This window comes from Pongo abelii, chromosome 8 (assembly GCF_028885655.2).
Source record: "Pongo abelii isolate AG06213 chromosome 8, NHGRI_mPonAbe1-v2.0_pri, whole genome shotgun sequence".
In the NCBI taxonomy this organism is placed as follows: domain Eukaryota; kingdom Metazoa; phylum Chordata; class Mammalia; order Primates; family Hominidae; genus Pongo; species Pongo abelii.
The window spans coordinates 100,916,210-100,939,357 of NC_071993.2; the positions used below are offsets into that span (position 1 = coordinate 100,916,210).

At 41.7% G+C, this 23,148-nt stretch overlaps 1 protein-coding gene and 1 pseudogene across 17 annotated transcripts in view; both read left to right on the plus strand.

Annotated features, from left to right (window-relative positions):
• The window catches only part of PLCE1 (phospholipase C epsilon 1), a 444,022-nt gene that overhangs the window by 240,229 nt on the left and 180,645 nt on the right, over window positions 1-23,148 (plus strand). For all 17 annotated transcript variants that reach the window (XM_063727669.1, XM_054522660.2, XM_054522668.2 and 14 more), the window contains one exon: window positions 3,680-3,968. In XM_063727669.1, coding sequence (XP_063583739.1) covers window positions 3,680-3,968 — 289 coding nt within the window. The remainder of the gene's footprint in view (window positions 1-3,679; window positions 3,969-23,148) is intronic.
• Window positions 5,636-11,263, plus strand: LOC129048321 (histone deacetylase 1-like; annotated as a pseudogene).

Below are 23,148 nucleotides of genomic sequence, written 5' to 3' on the forward strand. Positions count from 1 at the left end.
TTCATAGAGCACTTCATCTTTTATTTCTTCAGACAAGTTTGGGGGCTTGGAAACGTGGCTGATAACGATGTTGAAATAGTACTTAATATATACATAGCATTTATATATGTTTATTAATAGTTTCTTGGAGGTGATTTGCAATACCTTTTGATATCAGAGACTATGGCTTTCTCTCTATCCTCAGCAACTAGCACAGGCAAGAGCACACAGAGGACACATTGGAGGAGCTCAGTACATGTTTGTTGTAAATATCTACATCCGTATCTGTATTTTATTAAGACAGGGTCACAAACACATATACTAATGGTGACCAGATATTGGCCAGGTGTGATCACTAAAGAATGGTGGGCACTGGCATCCAGTGGAGCACTCATGCCCCATCTAACAGTAGAAGATCTAGCCATTTGATACCATGTAGGAATGCTCAGTGTTACCAGATTGTTTCATTATTCAGGAGATGCTGGAACTTCAGATGTATATGTAAAACTTTCCTGAATTTAAACAGTGTATGTCAGATGAAACAGGTCTGTTGACTGAATCTGGCCCATGGTCAATTGATTTGTGACCTCCCTACATTAGGCACTTGTTGGCACCTTTCTATTGCATTATAACTGTCCTGAAGGCCTGAGGTGGAAGGGGAGATGCAGAATAAGTCAGAGATGGAACAACGAGATGACGAGAGATGAAAGACTTCAAGAAGGATGGATGATTGCCTATTTCAGAGATTCTGCAGGGGTCAAAGAAATGGGAATAAGAAAAGGCTATTAGATTAAAGTAAATTAATTATTTGGCACAGCACTACATCTACAGGCTGTGTTCTTTAAAGAAATGATCAAATAACATGGGAAATACTCAGTTAAGCAAATTAAAATAATTTGTTTACTCTCCTAATTGTCTTTAATATTCTATTATGCAATGTAAATCTCCAAAAGGAGAAGAGATTTACTGAGATTTTTTAAACTTTCATGATCAAGGAGTCCTTAGGTCATACAATCCCTTGTAGATAGAATGTTTTGAGGAAAACACCTTGGAAAAGCTGGATAAGAGACTGAATGAGTCACTGGGAGTCTATGGAGGCCTGATGTGGAGACTGGAATGCACATGGTAGTGAGCGAATGCACAATGAGCCAGCGCAGCAGCTTGGCAAGTAAAGAAAGTAGGCCAACCTATTAGGAACTAGGAATTGCCAGCTTAGTAATCTTTTTAAGACAAAACCATTTTAGCATCATTCCTTTGCTGAAAACAAACCAGCAAAAACAAAAACAAAAACAAAAACAAAACAAACAAACAAAAAACAAAAAAAACCATCAAGGGGTGCCTTCCTCTGATGGGTGAAAGCTCTTTGCTTTAACATTCCAGGTCTCCTTTATCAGGCCAACTGACTTTCTTATTCCCCAGTTGTTCCCTGGCCTTTCTCATTCCCCAGTTATTTCCTATGCTTACTCCCTGCTCTAAACTCCACTGGCTGTCCTTATTGCTTGCATGGTGAGTTGTCTCCCCAGCTGCTCCAGTTAGAGACATGCCTGCTTTCCAAGGCACAGGTCAAACCCTGCTTTCCCTATTAAGCCTTCCTTAGCCATCAAGCTACCAGTCAGTTCTTTTCCTTACACAACTGGAGCAGTTACTTCTGAAGGACTTGCATGGGACTTAGTGTGTTGGAGACGGCCTGTATGATTTGGAGCCAAGAGAATAAAACTACGTCTTGAGATCTGCAGCTCTCTACCCCCATTTGCCCTCACAGTACACCCAAATAGGGTTAGGATAATATTGCCCAGAAACACAGAAGAGCAAGGGCATAACTCCGATCACATTGCATTTCATAGATTGTGGTCTATAGTTATACAACCACCTATTATTCATTGAGGGTAAAAGAGTATTCTCTTTTATAGACTTGCTCAACAGTAAAGAGCATCATTTCTAGACACTAGGCTGAGTATATTACATGTTTATCTTGGTGAATCCCAGAATCTCCCTAAGAAGAGTGTTATTATCCCCATTTTACAGAGGAGGCAGCTGTCTTGAAACATTCAAGTCAGCTTGTTCACACTTAACGACCAGCTCTCTATCTGGTGAAGGTCGAGTCAGGTGTACCTGACCTCATGTACCTGACCCCAAACCTGGGCTCTTTCTGTCCCAGCACACCATCTCCATGGCCATGCTGGCCACTAGAAATTTAATAACAGAGAACTAAAGGTAAGAATCACACTGTGCCTTCAAGTGGCAAATGTATACCACCAGACAGAGGAAGACAGATAAAATCTAGTTAGGGTCTACACAGTTTGAATATCATAGGACTTGGTGCATTCTGGGGTATCACAAGGACCTAGCACAGCTCAAGAGAGGCCCTCTTGAGTGAGATTTGGAGGATGCAACATCATGGGGGTACATGCCTGGCCCGCAGGGTAGTGAGAGTCTTCTACTCCCTGGCCATTCGTCAGTGTCACCGAAGGAGGTGACCTTCATTTCCACCCTACTCTAAGCTCTTGGCTTTTCTGTCTCCTTTACTAGACTGTGAACTCTGAGGAGAGAAACTATTTTATTTATCCAGCCTTGTCATAGTTTCTGGTATATAAACAGTAACTATTTGTTGGTTTGATGAATGAATGACAAGTCAGCCAAGGCAAGGTGCTCAAGGTGACACGATAGAGACAGCACAATGTAGTACACCTTTATTCTCCCATCAGAGAGCTGGATTACCTCACTGCATGTTATGTGTCTCCTCCGTTTGTTTATACACTATCCAGAAGTCTCTGGCTTCTCAGAATGCTTGACAAATTCCAAGTCCTCCCTTCAATAATGTCAAACCTTATAATTTTCAGGCCTCATCGAAGATTGTGAAATCCTGCAGCAGCACAAGAGGTGTGTGCTGCCCCTTGCACTTTCCCCACATCTTCCAACACACTGCCTTGCACAGAGCAGGGTCTATATACATGCACATTGAATGACTGCATTGAAATAGATTGGAGACATGGTTAGGAACCTGTCCTAACAGTGCAATCTTCTTGAGACAATGCTTGGTGAATTCGGGTGATAAAGGGAGAAGAAATCAGGTTAGTGACAGTGACATAGATGGGGCAAGAAGAGTGAGCAGGATCTGTCAACTTATTGGATATGGGAGGTGAGGGAGGAGGAAGAGAAAAAATGATTCAAACACTTTGATCTCAGCTGACAGTTTGAAGGATTATGCCCAAAGGGGAAATAGGGAAGTTCTCTTTCCCCATGACCCTCTCATCCTCATTTCAGTTTAAGCATGGAGAAAAGATTTCCCATAAAAGTCAGGCTGAAACGCTCCATGGAGGGAGACAGACCTGGGACAGTCATTCAGTAATGTCCAGGAAAACCAGAAGGAAATTTTGCCTTCATCTCTCTGCAGAAAAGCTTTGCTCTGCTGAAGAGGAGAAATTTGAGCTGAATGTATTTTTGGTTGGTATGGCTTGTAAGTTCTCTGTTTGATAGCAGAGTTGTTTGAATGACCTATTTTATAACTACACAGAGCTTTTCCAAATAGATGGTGTCTGTAGAATGTTCAGGTTAATGCATGAGCTGAGTGCTCAGAGTGTTTGCACTTGGAGCATCTGAGCCTTCTTTCTTAATAAGTCATCTTGGCATTTTGTCAACAAGTTAATTTGCTTTCCTAAGAAACTAGATTAATACTTCCTGTACTTTGTGCTATTCACAGATCTACAATGCAGTGAGAAGAGGAGAAGAAACAGAAAATACAGTTGGATCTCTACTCCATTTCCTCACCAAGCTCCCAGCCTCCGAGACAGCCCATGGAAGGATAAGCGTTGGCCCATGCTTAAAGCAATGTGTCCGAGACACTGTATGTGAGTATCGCACCACCCTCCAAAGGACTTCAATATCGCAGTACATCACCGGTTCTCTCCTAGAAGCAACCACATCTTTGGGAGCAAGAAGTGGCCTTCTCAGTACTTTTGGAGGATCCACTGGACGAATGATGCTGAAAGGTAATGCCTGAAATTTCACTTTTAACTTTCTATCTTTGACTACAGAGAAGGATCTAAGTTAAGATTTATGCATTTCCTGATGGAAAATTAAGTTCACTTTTCAGCGACTTTAAGTAAAAGTCGCTTCTTTAAGAGAATATAAAAAGGTGGTCCCTTATTAAAATCCCCTAAGCTGTCAACATTCCAAATAGTAATCATTAAGATTTTGAGGCTGGGCGCAGTGGCTCACACCTGTAATCCCAGCACTTTGGGAGGCCAAGGTGGGCAGATCACAAGGTCAGGAGATCAAGACCATCCTGGCTAACACGGTGGAACACCGTCTCTACTAAAAATACAAAAAGTTAGTCAAGGGTGGTGGCGGGCGCCTGTTGTCCCAGTTACTCGGGAGGCTGAGGCTGGAGAATGGCGTGAACCTGAGAGGTGGAGCTTGCAGTGAGCCGAGATCACGCCACTGCACTCCAGCCTGGGCAACAGAGCGAGACTCCGTCTCAAAAAAAAAAAAAAAAAAAAAAAAAAGATTTTGAAACTTTTTTTCAAATGAAGTAAATAGTTAAAATGCTATTTTTTTTTTTTAATGATTCAGGCAGGTAGTTTCTCCTAGTGGTAGTTTATGACAAATGTCAATTATTATGATAAGATACTAGGAAACAAATATAGTCAAGCAGTCATATTGAAAACCCACAGTGGTTGGGAGCAGAGTGAAATATAGATCTCCTTCATACATAGAATTAATAGGTCTCTATTGACCAGAAAAGCCAAAGGCCATCTTCCAGCTACTCCCATCTTAAAGAACAAGATAGGCAGGCATCCCACTGAAAGATGAAAGCCAATGGAGAGTGGGGTCCCTTGGCATTTGAACTTCCCAGCTACTTCCCACGAGCAGCAGACAGGCAGGTCAGAAATGGCAGTGCACTAAAGAACCTCGGAAACTTGTACACTGCATAGCTGTCACAAGCTGCTTGGCAGCCTTCCCTGGCAGGAAGCTGCCAACTAGACAGGGACCATGCAAAGCAGCATTCCACTGCCTGGGGGTTGCCAGAACTCAATCTGACAGCAGCTATTGTCCCTCCATAGCAAGTTCTGAGACCCAAGGCCAGCAGGCCAGTGACCTTCCTCCTTGATCCTCAGCATTCTCCATTCCTACCCCCACACACACCCCTAGACAGGCCTAAGAGGAATACTGTAACCTCCTTGTGTACTATGTTGGGTGCCAAGTTGGTTTGTTTGCTGGAGTTGCCCAAACTTTAGGGGATTGGTTATAAATGAATGAAGAATAACAGATGTGGGAACACTGATGGCTTCATGTTTTTCAGCTATTCAACACATTTTTTGAGCCCCTATTAGGTGTTAGGTGCTGGAAAAGGAACAAAACATAATTCCTGCCCTCATGGAATTTATAGTCTCTAGGTGGTAAGCTGTTTTCCCTACACACAGGACTCAAGGTTTCTCCCCTCTGATGTGACACCTAGAGAGTGCCAAGCCTGCATTCTTCATCATACTCTCCCCAGGAAGTTGGGCTGAGATTGGCATGTGGAATTGGCATTGTTTTAATGCTTGTGATGGTATGCCAGGGCCTTATCCCATGAGTTAATCAACATGTGTAGGCTAAACCCCTCCCATTTGGTTTTCAAAGCCTTTTTTTTTTTTTTTTTCTTTTTGAGATGCAGTCTTACTCTGTCACCCAGGCTGGAGTGCATTGGCGTGATCTTGGCTCACTGCAGCCTCTGCCTCCCAAGTTCAAGTGTCTCATGCCTCAGCCTCCCAAGTAGCTGGGACCACAGGCACATGCCACCTTGTCTGGCTAATTTTTGTATTTTTAGTAGAGATGGGGTTTTGCCATGTTGGCCAGGCTGGTCTCAAACTCCTGACCTCAGGTGATCCGCCCATCTTGGCCTCTCAAAATGCTGGGATTTCAGGTGTGAGCCACCGCGCATGGCCTCAAAGTCTTTATGTGCCTCAGTTAAACATATTTCTTTAACAATCAGTGGAATAAAATGGAATAAATAAAGTGGAATAAAACCAGATGGGTTTCTCACCACAAACAATGATAAGTATGTAAAGCATATGTTAGTTAGCTCAACTGAACCATTCCACAAGGTATACATATTTCAAAACATCATGTTTTACATGACAAATATATACAATTTTTATTAACTCATTTTGTGCTCTGTAGTGTGTAGGTGTTATGGGGGAGCCTAATGAAGTGTAAGTCAGTTTACTTGCCTTTAAGGTGTTCATCCTCTTAATGAGGAAGCCAGATATGCATGCACCAAGTAATCAAATAATAATATAGGAAACTACAGAGAGATAAGTGCTAAATAATATGGAAGTGGCTCTTCAGTGTACAAAGAGTTTGGATAGCAATTTAATGTTCTATATGAGGAATGGCTTGGCCTGAAATGTGAAACCTCAAACAAAGAAAAGTCAATAAAAGCCACATTCTTTCTTCTCCATTAATTGTTAAGAAACAGATCTCTAGGCTGCCCAACCAAGGCAGGCATGCCTCTAGTCTTCCACAGATCTGTGGAGAGAAATAAGGAGGCTGCTTGTGTGTGCATCTATGGCCCTGATCATAATTTGACTTCAATTGTATTTGCACTTCCCTGTTTGAAATAGAACCTCATAGATCAATATGTGTAGCTCTGACACTCACCAGACTGTCAGCTAATGTGTTATCTTTAAATTGGCGTTTTATGCAAGAGTTGGAAGTTTCTTTAACTTTTTGCTTTGCAGCTCTTTGGTGATTTCTGAGAACCCTCTAGAAACTCCTGCTGAATAATACAATTAGTTGGTTGCCTTCTGCTCCAAGCTTATTTCTGTAGTTCTGACTTACTATCTTGGAAACCTTTTTCAATTTCAGCATCCTCTCCCATTTGGTTTTCAAAGTCTTTACGTGCCTCAGTTAAACATATTCCTTTAACATGCAATGGAAGAAAATGCATTAGAAAACCAGATGGGTTTCTCACCACCAAAAATGATAAGTATGTGAGGTAAAGCATATGTTAGTTAGCTCAATTGAACCATTCCACAATGTATACATATTACAAAATATCATGTTTTACATTACAAATATATATAATTTATATTTGTCAACTTAAAGAAATTAAGTAAAAAGAAAAAAGATGGGTCTTCAAAGTCAAAGAGTGTTTACAGAATCTGTAGGATCAGCATATTGGTTAGTGGGTCTTGAGCTCTGATGGCCATGTACTCTGCCAGGGGATCAGGAGTACATGCAGCTGCTGTTATGTGGTTGTCAGCCTTTTTTTTCTTCTTCAGTATGTGTCCTGTGGCATAGATTTAGCCAACAGCTTTTAGCTATTGGGGAATATATAATACGCTCTTAGTCTTCAGTTTATAAATGGGTTATATTCTACAATTTCATTTCCCAGGAGTGATATAGAACTTAGAACACTTTCCTAGATAAGCAGTATTAAATGTTGTGATTTGGTTCACAGACTCTAGTCCTCAAAAACCTCTGTAACCCATAACACAGTTGTAATCTGCACATTTCCACGAAATAAAGAGGAAAACACTATTGTTGGAATACTGAGCATTAGCCTCAAAGAAAAAGCAAAGAAGTGAGTTAGAAGACATTTCTTGTTGAGGGGCAATAATTTTATTAAAGATGAGTAAAGAGTTAAAACTTTTTGGAGATTTCAAAAAGGACTTTCAGCCATTTCTGAGATTTTACATGTTGGCAGCTGTAGCTTTTTGTTATGGCTAATTACACTTCAAAACTTGTACCTATATGAAGGAGTCAGAAAATTACCCCAGTAACTTTTTCCCTAATGTTTTTTAACGAGATGCTTATAAATGGTATGAAGAAGGATGGAAGGAGGTAGCACAAGATTTAAATTTTTCCCCAGAGATAAAGAAAAAAGAATAAGTTCAAAAGAATAACCTCTTCCATAAGAGAAAACATGTTTGAAGCTAATTAAATGGAGTTGGTAAAGGTAGAGAAAAAAGGAACAGGGAAAAACAAATGCTGTATGATTTCCCTTCTATGAAGTACTTAGGATAGTCAAAATCATAGAGACCTTAAGTTGAAAGGTGGTTACCAGGGATGAGGAAGGGCAATGGGAATGGGGAGTTAGTGTTTACGGGCTATAGAGTTTCTGTTTTGCCAGATGAAGAGTTCTGGAGCTTACTGGTGGTGATAGTTGCACAGCAATATGAATTTACTTAATACCACTGAATTGTACACTTAAAAATGTTGAAATAGTAAATTTTATGTTGTATGTATTTTATCATAAGAAGAAATAATTGGGAAAAAGGGCATGTTTTGCAGGTCTTTCATCCCCCTCCCTAGTCTTATTAGGATGTAAGAAAGAACTGAAACGCTCCTCTTCTGGAAGTGGTTATGATTATGAGATGGGGGTCATGGTCACCTGTACTAGGCGAGAATAAAAGGAAATGTCCAACAAGTTGATCTTTATTCACAAGTCAAGAATTGGTAACGCGAGGCTAGATTGTCCAGAATTCTGCAGCCTTGGGGCTTTATGGATTGATACAGAAGGCCAATAATCGGAACACAAACATGCCTACTTTTCTGCCTTCAATGCCACCAAAGGTCGTCTGCCTATAAAGCTGAAGGTTTGCCAAATAACCAGAGACACTTTCTTATATGAAGCATTGATCCACAAGGGTATGCCCTTATCATAAGTGTGTGCTGTCTCAAAGTGGAAAAATAGAGCGCCTTTACCTTTCAGTCAGGAACTTCCACTAGTTTGATACATTAAGATCCTTCTGGCTGGGCGTGGTGGCTCATGCCTGTAATCTCAGCACTTTGGGAGGCCGAGACGGGCAGATCACGAGGTCAGGAGATCAAGACCATCCTGGCTAACATGGTGAAACCCTGTCTCTACTAAAAATACAAAAAAATTAGCCGGGTATGGTGGCAGGTGCCTGTAGTCCCAGCTACTCGGGAGGCTGAGGCAGGAGAATGGCATGAACCCTGGAGGCGGAGCTTGCAGTGAGCCAAGGTCACACCACTGCACTCCAGCCTGGGCGACAGAGCAAGACTCCATCTCAAAAAAAAAAAGATCCTTCCACTTCCTGTCCCTGTGCCCTTTTCCCTCTCCCCATTAATCTTGTTAGAATCTCAGGACTAACACCTTACAGCAGTGGCAGTCAAAAGAATTATTGACTTCGATAATTAGGAAGAAATTTTCAAAGCTATCACCTGCTTTTTCTTTTAATGTTTTACCTACTGAAAATTATAAAAACAAGATAAAGTTAAAAGGGGGAGAAAAAATTGAGATAACTGATGGTAATGTGAAGTACTAAAAATGGCAGAATTAGAAAAATAAAGTGATGACAAGAGGATTTTTCATATAAGGCAGCTAAGTGTTTTCAAATGTGTGTATTGTACCAGCCAACATAATAAATTGAGTGTGTTAAACTCAATTTTTCCTTCTCAAATTATTGCTGAGTAAAACACATAAAGGATTAAGTGTTACATATAACGAGGACAAAACATAGTTATTCATATTTATATTGTGTAATAGAGTGGAGGGCAGATGGACCTGCTGAGGCCAGCAAGACATCTGCCATCTTTCTGACAGATGGAGGCCAGCAAGATAGTGCAGACACGGGGTGCCAGGAGGAAAGTCTGTTACTAGTATGATGAGAATGTTGGACAAAGCCACCCAATGAAGCTTTACCAATTCTGCATGATTCATGATTTGCTGCTCAACTACAGTCTCCACTGAAAAATGAAAATCTATTGCCCTCCCAAAGCCAATGCCGAGGAGATGACCAAGTACCACAGTGATGACTACATTAAATCCTTGCACTCCGTTCATCCTGATAACATGTCTGAGTACAGCCAGCAGGCACAGAGATTCAACATTGGTGAGGACTGTCCAGTATTTGATGGCCTCTTTGAGTTTTGTCAGTTGTCTGTGGGCGGCTCTGTGGCAAGTTCTGTGAAACTAATGAGCAGCAGACAGACATCACCATGAACCAGACTGCACCATGAAAAGAAGTCTGAGGCATCTGGCTTCTGCTAAGTCAATGATACAGTCTTGGCCCTCCTGGACCTGCTAGAGAATCACCAGGGGGTGCTGCATATTGACCTTGATATTCCACAGTGCATATTGTGTGTATTGACCTTCCATGCCACGGTGATGGCATGCAAGAGGCCTTCTATGCCACAGACTGGGTCTTGACTGTGTCCTTTCATAAATGAGGAGAGTACTTCCCAGGAACTGGGGACCTATGGGATATTGGGGCTGGAAAAGACAAGTATTATGCTATTAACTACCCACTCTGAGATGGGATTGACAATGAATCCTGTGAGGCCATTTTCAAGCCAGATATGTCCGAAGTAATGGAGATGTTCCAGCCTAGTGCTGTGGTCATACAGCGTGACTCAGACTCCATCTGGGGATCAGTTAGGTTGCTTCAATCTGAACATCAAAGGGCATGTCAAGTATGTGGAATTTGTTATGAGCTTCATCTTGCTGATGCTGATGCTAGGAGGAGGTGTTACATCATTCGCAATGTCACCTGGTGCTGGACATAGGAAACAGCTGTGGCCCTGGACGCAGAGATCCATAATGAGCTCCCATATAATGACTACTTCAAATACTTTGGACCAGATTTCAAGCTTCATATCAGTCTTTCCAATATAACTAACCAGATCACTAATGATGCTTGGAGAAGATCAAACAGCAACTGTCTGGGAACCTGAGAATGCTGCCCCACACACCTATGGCCCAAATGTGGGCTCTTGCTGAGGATGTAACCTAGAGGAGAGTGACAACAAGGACGAAGACCCTGACAAGTGCATCTCCATCTGTTCCTCTGACAAACAAACTGCCTGTGAGGCCGGGCATGGTGGCTCATGCATGTAATCCCAGCACTTTGGGAGGCCAAGGCAGGTGGATCACCTGAGGTCAGGAGTTCGAGGCCAACCTGGCCAACATGGTGAAACAACATTACTACTAAAAATAACAAAAGTTAGCTGGGCATAGTGGCACGTGCCTGTAATCCCAGCTACTGAGGAGGCTGAGGCAGGAGAATCACTTGAACCCGGGAGGCGGAGGTTGCAGTGAGCTGAGATTGGGCCACTGCACTCCAGCCTGGGTGACAGAGCGAGACTCCATCTCAAAAAACAAAAAAATAAACAACAAATTGCCTATGAGGACTAATTCTCCGACTCTGATGAAGAGGGAAAGGGTGGCTGCATGTATTCTTCCAACTTCAAAAAAGCCAAGTGGGTCTAAACAGGATGAAAGAGAGAAAGACCCAGAAGAGAAGAAGTCACACCAGAGGAGAAGACCAAGGAGAAGCCAGAGGCCAAAGGGGCCCAGAAGGAGGTCAAGTTGGCTGAGCAGGCCTTTCGAGCTCTGGCTTCTTGCTGGGTCCCCTAACAACTTAGATTTTATATTTTCTATTTCTCTATTTCTCTAGATTATTAGTAAATTTTTATTTACTAAACATAAATATCTTGGGGACTAGAGTGAAAGACAGAAACCAGGGTCCTGAGTCCAGGGCAGCTGTGCTGGGTGAGCTCTTCCAGGAGCTGCCTTGCCCCCGTTTCCTCCCCAGTTCTTAACTTTGAACCATAAAGGGAGCCAGGTCTGGGTGGAAGGGATACTTGTAGGTAGCCATATAGTAGTTTTGGAAAGGTGTCCTTATTAGCATTCTAGAAGGGGTGGCTGGATCTCCAAGGATCCTCTGTTCTTTCCAGGTTCCTAAGGTAATATTAGACGTTTTAGATTGGTTCTGTTCTCATACCTCCCCACTGTCCTCAAACCTCCCCACTGTCCTCAAGTAAGCCAAGAAGCTCACACTGCCTGCCCTCTGTGTTCCTCCAATTCTGCAGTTGCAGATTGGTAGTCTAGTTTCCTTTTTTGGATACTATTTTCTTTTTGTGAGACTTTGTAATAAAATGGTACATTTCTATTTTTAAAAATAATAATACATTATGTATTAGAAAAAAAAAACTAAACTGTTCATTTTTAACCAGTCTGAGTGTGTGGTATGTGTGTCTGTAGACTATATTTAGCTATATTAAAGTTATTTATCATATGTCAGCTATAAAAAGAATATTGATATGAAAACAAAAATACAGATACAATATTTTTGTTTGAAAAGAGGGAATATTTTATTTCAGATAGAAAAGTCTACCAGCACTTTGAGAGGTCGAGGCGAGCAGATCACTTGAGGTCAGAAGTTTGAGACCAGCCTGGCTAACATAATGAAACCCGTCTCTACTGAAAATACAAAAAAAAAAAAAAAAATTAACCAGGTGTGGTGGCATACACCTGTAGTCCCAGCTACCTAGGAGGCTGAGGCATGAAAATTGCTTGAACCCGGGACGAGGAGGTTGCAGTGAGCCGAGAACACGCCACTGTACTCCATCCTGGGCAACACAGTGAGACTCCCATCAAGTTGTCAACTTATTTTCTTTCACTACAATAAGCTTGTATATTCTATTTGTATCTTTCTCTAAAGTTAATAGCTTTGAATAAAAAACAAGAAGTTATAGTGGGAATACACATACACATTTGAACTACATGATTATACCTCATAAATAATTTAGTTTGTAAAGGCTGGCTTAGTTGACTTCCTCAAAATCAAAACAATTACCCTTTACATGCCTACCAGGCAAAGAAGGCATGTGCATAGCTCTAATTCCAAGATTTGTTTATTTAAAGAAATATCCTGACTTGTTAGTATTGTGACCTTGAAATTATTTTCTTGGTATTTAAAAGTATGCTTTAATGTAATATTGGGTGTGTTTCTGTACCAGTATTCATTAGCTGCCCACTGTGGCTTAGTGCTATGGCACCTAAGAATGGAGAGGATCACATCTGGAAGTCTTCAACTTGTCAGATAATATTTCTCATTCCAGAGAAAATGTAATATTAGGTTTCAGGTCTACTGAAGGAGCCCTTACCACCTAAAGAGAATTCATAAAGTGCTAGACTGCTACGTTAAAGGTGGTATGAGTAGGTCATAGGGCCAGGAAGCTTGGTAGGCACAGGACAAAAACCTGTTTTAGGACCACAGGTGGTCAAGTATCATCCAGGAGTGTGACACTACACCTGGGTGTAACCTAACAATATGACTCCATACCAGTTGTGACCAAGGAATGTGACTCCGTCACCAGGTGTGACCTGAACATAGCACTCCATTCCTAGGTGTGAATACACCCATTTTGAACGGGAGACTGATTCCATTTAATTCTCTTATGTGCCCTAATTTTGCTCCAAGAAACTAGCTTATGAAAAGGAACAAATTATGGCCTAATTGTCCATAAAGTTTTGACACCAAACAGAGAGAGAGGGAGAGGGAGGAGAAGGAGAAGCGAAGGTGAAGGGAAGGCTAAGGGAAGGCAAAGGGAAGGAGAAAGGAAGGGAGAAAGGGAGGAAGGGAGGAAAGAAAGAAGGAAGGAAAGAAGATAGGAGGGAGGGAGGGAAGGAAGAAAGAAAGAAGGAAGGGAGGGAGGGAGGGGAAGGAAAGAAGGAAGATCGGGTAATTGAAAGTTGGTTAAATCCTAATCAATGCAGTCAGAAAGATGACTGGTGAGGATAGCAACACCAGACAGATGCTTTGGGTTTACATATCTGAGCTGGTTATAAAAATGTCAAGTCCTGATTACAGAGACGCAGAATGGACCATATTGCAGAAATTTATTTGCAAAATAGTTATTTGAAACACTGCATCCAAAAAAACAACCATTAGATTCCAAAGCTTCCCTCCAAAACTTACTGAATATTTAAGTAGAACAAAAGTTCTTAAAAATGCCAGAGAATAGCTGCAGACTCTGCAGAAGTGGTTACCTCCAAGAGAGGCCTTTGAATGTGAGCCTCATTGTGTTTTGGATTTGAGTCTTGACTTCAACATTGGGTCATCCTATTCAGGTGATTGTACCTCTAGGCTTCAGTTTCTGCGTCTACAAAATGGGAATAAAAGCAACAACTTCGGAGAGTTGTTTTGAGGAATAAGTGTGACAATGTATATAAAGAACTTAGGCCGGGTGGCTCAGGCCTGTAATCTCTGTACTCTGGGAGGCAAAGGCAAGAAGATCACTTTAGGCCAGGAGTTCAAGACCAGTGTAGGCAACATGGCATGATGCTGTCTCAAAAAAAAAAAAAAAAAGCCAACCAGATATAGTGGTGTGTGCCTGTGGTCCCAGCTATTCAGAAGGCTGAGGCTGTAGAATCACTGTAGCCCAGGAATTTGATGCTGCAGTGTGCTATGATCCTGCCACTGCACTCTGTCCGCGTGGGTGATGGAGTGAGACTCTCTCTCTACAAAAGCTTTAAAAATTAAAAATAAAAACAGCTTGGCACAGTATCTGGTACCTAATGTATGTTCAACCAATCTTATGACGATGATGGTCATGCTGGGGCTGATGATGGTGATGATGATGGTAGTAATGAGGATGGCCACCACCACCTTGAAATGCCAGCATTCCACTGTTCTTAATTCAAAGACTCTGCTGTTAGCTCAGTTATAGATGTACAAGAAAAGACAAGTACCCTCCAGGTTTCCCTGGCTGTGGGCCTAGAGCACTAGCAACTCCTGGGACACCTGAGAGGAGATATGTAGTGGCTGGAGGCCACACCTGTGTAACTCCTTTAGCGAGATTTTCCTTAGTTCCCATGCATTAGGCCACTGATTAATTCAATCATTTGATCAATATTTGTTGAACATCTACTATGTGCCAAGGATATAACAGCAAACAAAATACAGTCTTTACTTTCGAGGGATTTACCCACAAATGGAGGAAATGGACAAATAAACATGCAAATTTTAAGATAGTATAAATGTTATAACTGAAATAAACACAGGATATAGGGCCACAGAGGGAAGTCCCTATACCATCTTCAGTGACATCTGAGGTTTCTACAACCATTTAAGTACCTGAAGAAATGTAAACAGGTATTTAACCAGGGAAAACATGCCCTGACCTATATTATGAAACTTCTATTGTTTTTACCTAATTCTCCTCTGATATCATCTCTATTTTATTCCCTCCAGAGTAGAAAGATGCAAGCATTTACTCCTGGTATTGGGAGCCTTGTCTAAAAATCTATGACTGGTGGTGAAACCCCGTCTCTACTAAAAATACAAAAATTAGCCAGGCGTGGTGGCTGACGCCTGTAGTCCCATCTACGCGGGAGGCTGAGGCAGGAGAATTGCTTGAACCTGGGCAGCAGAGGTTGTGGTGAGCCAAGATCACACCATTGCACTCCAGCCTCGGCAACAAGAGCTAAACTCCATCTCAAAATAAATAAATAAATAAATAAATAAGATATATTTTCCATGCTAAAGTAAAAAAAAAAAAAAAAAAAAAAAATCTATGACTGGGACAAAATTTAGTGTTCCAGTTAAAATTTGTATATTTTAATGAAGATGACTTACTCATTGCAATAAAATTAAAGGATTTTTTTTCAGTACATGACACTTATACTTTTGAGTGTTTCTAAATTGTTTATTGTTTTTAAAGAATAAGCCTCATTTTAATGAGCTATGAAAATTCTTGCTCTTGGGAACATTTATAGAACATAATGAAATGCTTATAATCTGTTTATAATAACATGTGGGTCAGTAGCAAATATTTAAGAGGATAAAAAAGAGAATATCTCACCATAGTCTGAGTCATAATTTAAACTTCTACTGGAATTAAGTCTTCAAACCAAGAAATAGTGAATAAATTATTACAGTTAAAATAATAAAAAGATATTTTTAAGGGTGTTTAGATTTTGGTAGATTGAATTCTAATTACAGATATTATACTATCATCAGGAAGGTCTAACAAGTTTTGTCAATTGGAAATATTTATTTGGTATTTTGTCTTTTTAACTTCATACTTCATTGTGGCAACAAACTTAAAAAAAAAATTTCTATAATGTTAATGTCACAAGTGATTCCTTGAACAAATGTATGCTCAGACACCACTAAGGATCTACCTTTGAATTTTACAGTCACCAGAAACACCCTGTGTGACAGTAGCAGGTATTTTGCCCCTGTTTATACTCAGAGACACATTTTGGCATCAATAAGCAGACTCATCTAAAATCCATTTGAAATAGATGTTGTTGCGGATGATCTGGGGAACATGGAGGGTAAGAGAGAGTATAGCAAGTTTCAGAGACCCTAGCAACTCACAAGATCTAGGCTGGTAGACTACCAAGTCTAGAACCAAAATCCTTAACTAGGGTTGACCAGCTTGTAGGAGCAAAGCCAATATTTGATCCCAAGCCTCTCTGATTCCCAAAGCCATGTTCTTAACTACTAGGAAACACTTCAGTATTATCTCTCACTCAGGGATCCTGTGTACTACCTTATACCAGGGTGTGTATGTGTCTCTCTGTGTGTGTGTGCATACATAGAGTATAACACTAAACCTTAGATTTGAATGGAGGTTCATTTGACTATAGAATTGATCATTTTTCCACATACCTGCTGCCCCCTTGCCCTAGAGACCTCCAGTGATTTTGAGGATGTCTGTGGAAATGATATCCTTCCATTCTTTGATATAGACACCTATGAGGGTAGTTGGGAGTCTTCCCACTGATGGTTACATATTCATAGCACAGTCAATCAAACTGAAAAAGAAGCAGCTCCTGTTAGCTGATGGGCCAAGTAAAACACATTTCACTCTGCCAAAGAAGCCATTGAGTGGACACAGGCAGAGAAGTGGTCAAATCAATGGTAACTAGAGAAGAGGGGCTGGAAGAGTGTCTGGGCAGAAGCAATCATATGTGCAAAGGCCCAGTGGCAGCAGGGAGTATGCCAAGTTTGAAGCCTGGGCAGAGAGTGGTGAGCTGGAGGGTTTCTTATACCAATAAAGTCTGGAGAAGTCGGAATGACAAGCACTAACAGGTATTGGGCACTCACTGTGAGCTGGGCACTGTGACAAGTGTTTTTAAAGTGTTATCTAATTTAAGCCTCATATTTTTGCCTATGAAAAATAGAGAGAGGCAAAACAAACTGCCAGATAACACGGGCTCTTTTAAGGGCTCTAGAAGCAATGGGAAGCCATCAGGGGATTTTAAGCAGAAGTAGTGACACAATAAGACTTACATTTCAAAAGGATGATTCTCATCAAAATAAAGTAGAGATGCCCCCACGGGCACCATCCCTTCCAGCCCTCATTGTACCCCAAATTAAAACATTTACATTTGAAATGGTCGTGGATATTGAACTTGAAAATAAATGACTATTCTGAAATAAAGACTGAGATGGTGTTAGTTGAAATGCTCTTTAATTGTTTTGAGGAGTTGGGAAAAGGAATAATGGCTAGTAACCCAGCTCTCTCTACTTCCTGGGGACTGTATTTCAAGACGTTGGACTTAGAAGGAAGCTTGTGGTGTAGACTACAAAGGGGAATTGAAGACCTGTTCCCTCCAGGCCCAAGTGGACTGTTAATGCTCTCCCTACCCCATGGCATACTCACTGATGACTATGAGTTGTAGCAGTGTTTTACTTATACCGCAGGAACATGAGTTCCTTCTTCGTGGGCCAAATCCAAGCCATGTGTGTTTTTCTTTGACAGTTGCAGTACTTTAAAAATTGGGAATCTTGCATTAAAATGTTCTGGCTTCTCTGGCAACCCTGGGCCACTATTCTCCCTTGGCCCGTGGGCTGACAGTGACCCATATTAACCCCCATAAGATGAGACACACCAGCTCTTTACCACACACATGGCCCCACCTCCGGGTGGTGTCCCACTCAGCTCTAGCCTCATTTCCTTTACCTGCTTGGTCCTGCAGGCATCTCCATTTTGGACCCTGGAGTTGTATTCTGAGATTCACACAAGCTTTGAGGCACTTCAGTTTAAGGATTTAGGAGGCTGAACTGGGAGTTGAGACAAAAGGGAGACGGGCTGTAAACACAGACAGGTCATCTGTGAACAATCTTCTGGTTGGGTTCTTCCTGGGAGATACAGGAAGTGTTCCAAGCAGGGAAAGCAAGTGAGATAGTGCCAGGGTGAGAATGTGTGCAGCAACTGTGAGACAATGAAGAAATGATGCAGTAGACATAGTGAGAGGTAAGGTTCATTTGGTAGCTGTGGTTATAGTTTGGAGAATGAGGTGAAAATTTGAACCTAAAGCATTAGAAAGCCATTGCAGACCCTTAAGCAGGTTGAATTTTGAATAGTGGCACGTTAGGACCAATAGCCTGGAAGCACCCTCTATAGGAAGGAGAGTGGCACTTACAAACCTGAATGCTTTTCCCTGGATTAGGAATTGGGTGCACTGAAAATAGAGGGCCAGAAGCCAGCATGAGCCCACTTAGTTTTCATTGGCACGAGACACTGGTTACAGTAAAAGGACTAGTCTTGAAAATTTAGCATCACCGGGAGAAAAATGAAATGCAATAAAAATTAGAGTCAGTTAAGAATGGAGGAATTTTTACTATGACACAGCACCATTGTAAAAAATCTCCCGCCTCGTGCCAAGGGGTCCGTGCTGCTAAACTCCTCTCCTGAGTCAGTGCATTTGAGTGCTCTCAGCGCAGTCGGCACAGCCAGAGCAGCTGGGAGCAAGGCCTTCTTCAGGCTTACATAAAGCATAGGTCTTGACCAAATGTGGAAAACCTTTAGGGACATGAAAACCATTAGGGATCCGTAGCCCTGACTTGAACCAAGCAGAATAAACAAACCCCTGCCCAAATTGGAACTCACTGGACGCCTTTCAGAGTTATCCAAGGGGAAAGGCTGGAGGCCTCAAGGGTCTTCGAGTGGGTTAATGTCTTGTTTCGGCTGCCTAGCTCAAGTCTGATGGGGCTTTATCTGTGCTTTCCTTTGTTCTTTTCTCAAATGTCTTAACGCCTCAGTGGCAAATCCACAAATGGACTGTGTTTTGAACCTATAATGTATACCATACTATATTTTCCCTGCTAATGGTATAGTAAAGCCCAAGTTAGACGGTTTGTTACAAAAGATTCAGGAACTGGGCTGGAAAGGTTCCAGGTAGCATTCACATTTTCCATGGATAGGGTCTTGGTAAGTTCCCAACCTTATTTCTATTTTCAATATCCTTTGTCACTCTTTCCAGCCTCATGATCTAGTTTTCTACACGTATAATGTAGAGAAAAGCTGTGACTCACTCCCCCAACAGTTAAGTGGCATCATTTTCACTCTTTTTATCCCAGTTTTTTTTTTAAGTTGAGGAGGCAGGGCCGGGCATGGTGGCTTATGCCTGTAATACCAGCACTTTGGGAGGCCAAGGCAGGCAGATCACCTGAGGTCAGGAGTGCGAGAATAGCCTGGCCAACATGGGGAAACTCTGTCTCTACTAAAACTACAAAAATCAGCTGGGTATGATGGCAGGCGCCTGTAATCCCAGCTACTCGGGAGGCTGAGGCAGGAGAATCACTTGAACCCAGGAGGTGGAGTTTGCAGTGAGCGAAGATGGCGCCACTGCAATCCAGCCTAGGCAACAGAGGGAGACCTTGCCTCGAAAGAAAGAAAGAAAGAAAGAGAGAAAGAGAGAGAGAGAGAAAGAGAGAGAGAAAGACAGAAAGAAAGAGAGAGGAAAGAAAGGAAGGAAGGAAGGAAGGAAGGAAGGAAGGGGGAAAGAAAAAAAGAAAGAAGGAAAGAAAAGAAGGGGAGGCAGATTAGAGAATTATGAATGTTCATTCATCCAATAAATAGTCAATTGAGTGCCTGCCGTGGACTGTATGCTATGCTAGGCACTATATTGTGACAGCGGAGGGGGCTGGATTGAAGAAGAATGAAACGATACCCTAGTTCCCTGATATTCACAATCTGTTAAAGATAGAGATGGGCATAGAGATGGGAAACCAAAGCACAGAGCAGCTAAGAACCAAGCCCTAGATGGTCACAAATCCATAGCTCACAGAAGCGTGATCTGAACTATCATGGAGCTCTTACTCTGCCTCTAGTCTACCTGTAGGAAATATAATAGAATGTAGCACAATATAGGAAACATTTGCAGAATGCCTGCCACCCCTATTGTAGCTAGGGATGAAAACAATGAAATGAAGCACTGTTCTTAATTCTAGGAGTTGATTTAGATTAACAAAGAGACAGACATGAACCAGTGGTTACATTGCAGCATGATACACAAAAGGCAAAAATTGGTGATTAAGAATGTGGAGTTTGAGGACAGATAGGCCTAAGTCCCAGATCAACCATATAGAAACTGCATGATCTGTGGCAAGTTACTTAACTCTTCTCTTCCAAGTTTCATCATCTTACCTGTAAAATAGGACAATGCAGACACTTGCCTCAGGTAATTATAATGGGTTAAAAAGTAAATTAATGAATATAAAGTGATTAGAACACTGTCCAAAAAAAGTGGAGATGGAGCAAAGAAGGCACGCAGAAATGGCAAGAACAAAGGCTTAGCTGCAGGATGTGTCTCAGGATGGGGGCTGGAGGGGTCAGGTTTGGCAGGAGCGGGGAACATACAGGGGGCCTTGAGAAATGGAGCTGGAATGGGCGTCCTGGTTTGCAGCTGCATTGGGCCCTAGGTAAGGGCAAATCTTGGGAGGATAGGGATCCAGGACAGCAGCTACTCCCAGCTCTTGCTTTCAAAGTTCATTTCTTCCATTCACACCTGGCCCTTATCATTATTCCAAGGTGTATCAGCCACAATCAGTTCTCACCTGCCCTGGAAGTTCTCTCTGGTCTTCCTCCCTAGTTCAGTTGGATCATGCACGGGCAAATAAATCCCTTTTCTCCTTCTCTAGCTCAACCATGAGAAAGTTGGAATTTTTTAATGCAAAATTTTCCTTTCCAAGGAAAAGAGAGAAAGGATGGAAGGAAGAGAGGGTAGGAAAAGGGACTATAGGAAGTGGAAGGAAAGGGAAACGGGAGGAAAGGATATACAGACACACAGAAACACAGAAACAGATATGTTCAGCAAAGCATAGACGTCATACCTCATTTATCAAAAGTGGGTCACAGATCAGCCTTGCCAATGGATTCCACTTGTAGGACCTCCAGTGCTTATTCTCTTCCTTGCTTCTGCCCTAAATGTCTGGACTTGGAGAGATTAAACTAGTTGTCTGAGAAGCGTTGGCTGCCATGACTTCCATGTCTATTCCAGAACTTTCTAACCTCTCATACAGCAGCCTGGATCTTTAATCCCCTTGGCCCTGTTCATTCCACTCTACCTTGACACTGGTTACAGTAAAAGGACTAGTCTTCAAGATTTAGCATCACTGGGAGAAAAATGAAATGTAATGAAAATTAGAGTCAGTTAACTAATATCCAGAATCTACAATGAACTCAAACAAATTTACAAGAAAAAAACAAACAACCCCATCAAAAAATGGGTGAAGGACATGAACAGACACTTCTCAAAAGAAGACATTTATGCAGCCAAAAACACATGAAAAAATGCTCACCATCACTGGCCATCAGAGAAATGCAAATCAAAACCACAATCAGATACCATCTCATACCAGTTAGAATGGCAATCATTAAAAAGTCAGGAAACAACAGGTGCTGGAGAGGATGTAGAGAAATAGGAACACTTTTACACTGTTGGTGGGACTGTAAACTAGTTCAACCATTGTGGAAGTCAGTGTGGCGATTCCTCAGGGATCTAGAACTAGAAATACCATTTGACCCAGCCATCCCATTACTGGGTATATACCCAAAGGACTATACATCATGCTGCTATAAAGACACATGCACACGTATGTTTATTGCGGTTCTATTCACAATAGCAAAGACTTGGAACCAACCCAAATGTCCAACAATGATAGACTGGATTAAGAAAATGTGGCACATATACACCATGGAATACTATGCAGCCATAAAAAATGATGAGTTCATGTCCTTTGTAGGGACATGGATGAAATTGGAAATCATCATTCTCAGTAAACTATCGCAAGAACAAAAAACCAAACACCGCATATTCTCACTCATAGGTGGGGATTGAACAATGAAAACACATGGACACAGGAAGGGGAACATCACACTCTGGGGACTGTTGTGGGGTGGGGGGAGGGGGGAGGGATAGCATTAGGAGATATACCTAATGTAAATGATGAGTTAATGGGTGCAGCACACCAGCATGGCACCTGTATACTTATGTAACTAACCTGCACATTGTGCACATGTACCCTTAAACTTAAAGTATAATAATAAAAAAAAAAAGAATGGAGGCATTTTTACTACGACACAGCACCATTGTAAAAACTCTACCCCCGTGTGCCAAGGGGTCCATGCTGCTAAACTCCTCAGTCAGTGCATTTGAGCACTCTTGGCGCAGTTGGCATAGCCAGAGCAGCCCAGAAGGTGGCTTCAAAAGCTTGCTGTGGTCAATTCACAGAGGCTACTTGAATCAGTCTTTGAGCCTTGACTGATCTGAGCCAATCAAATTCACAGAAAACTGACTTCTAACCCAAATGCTGTTTCTCAATTTCTGAGAGCTACATGCAGTCAGTTGCTGCAAGTAATAAAAACAACAGCAATAATAACTGCCTTTTATTGAATCAGGCACTACCTGTCATAAACTGTTCTAAGTGCTTTACCAACATCAACCTTCTTGCAACTAAAAGTGTGGTCCAGAACCATCAGAATCTCAAGCCTCACCTGAGACTTCGGGTCAGAAACTCATTTTTTAAAATAAAATTCCCAGATAAAAACCTGGGTTCTAGTTCTGGCTATACAACCTTAATCTTTTCTCCTCTGCCTTCTGTCTTTGAGTCCCTTGGTCTCATTCAGTTTCAAGGGCAACTTTAAAATCTCCCAATTCCCTTCCATCGAGAAAATGTTTGATTCTCTTTGGCGCCCAGAGTCCATATTCAACAATGATAAAACCCACTCAGATTGACCAGAAGGAAGTTCTGGTTGATGATTGTTCCTTCAGAGACAGCAGGGGCTGGGCAGTCGGGTCCCTTCAGGTGAAGGGATTACAGAGTAATTAGATATGATTCACCAGCTGTCTCAAAGTAGTATCTTCTTGTATTTTTTATATTTATATCTGTAACTGTAGACAAAAAGGGAATTGCCCTGAAAGAAATAACTAGCCAGTAAGTAATTAGGACTCCAATGGAGTGAACGAGCCATGTGTTTTATGTGTATAAATGACCTATTTACCCACGTTGCTAACTTTCATGTGCTTATAAACAAGTAGATGTTAACACACTCCCGGTGTATGTGACAACCTCCGTGGAGGTCATGTGGAAACACGCGGGCCTTCCACTACAGCCCCACCACTGTGCTGAGTGTTGT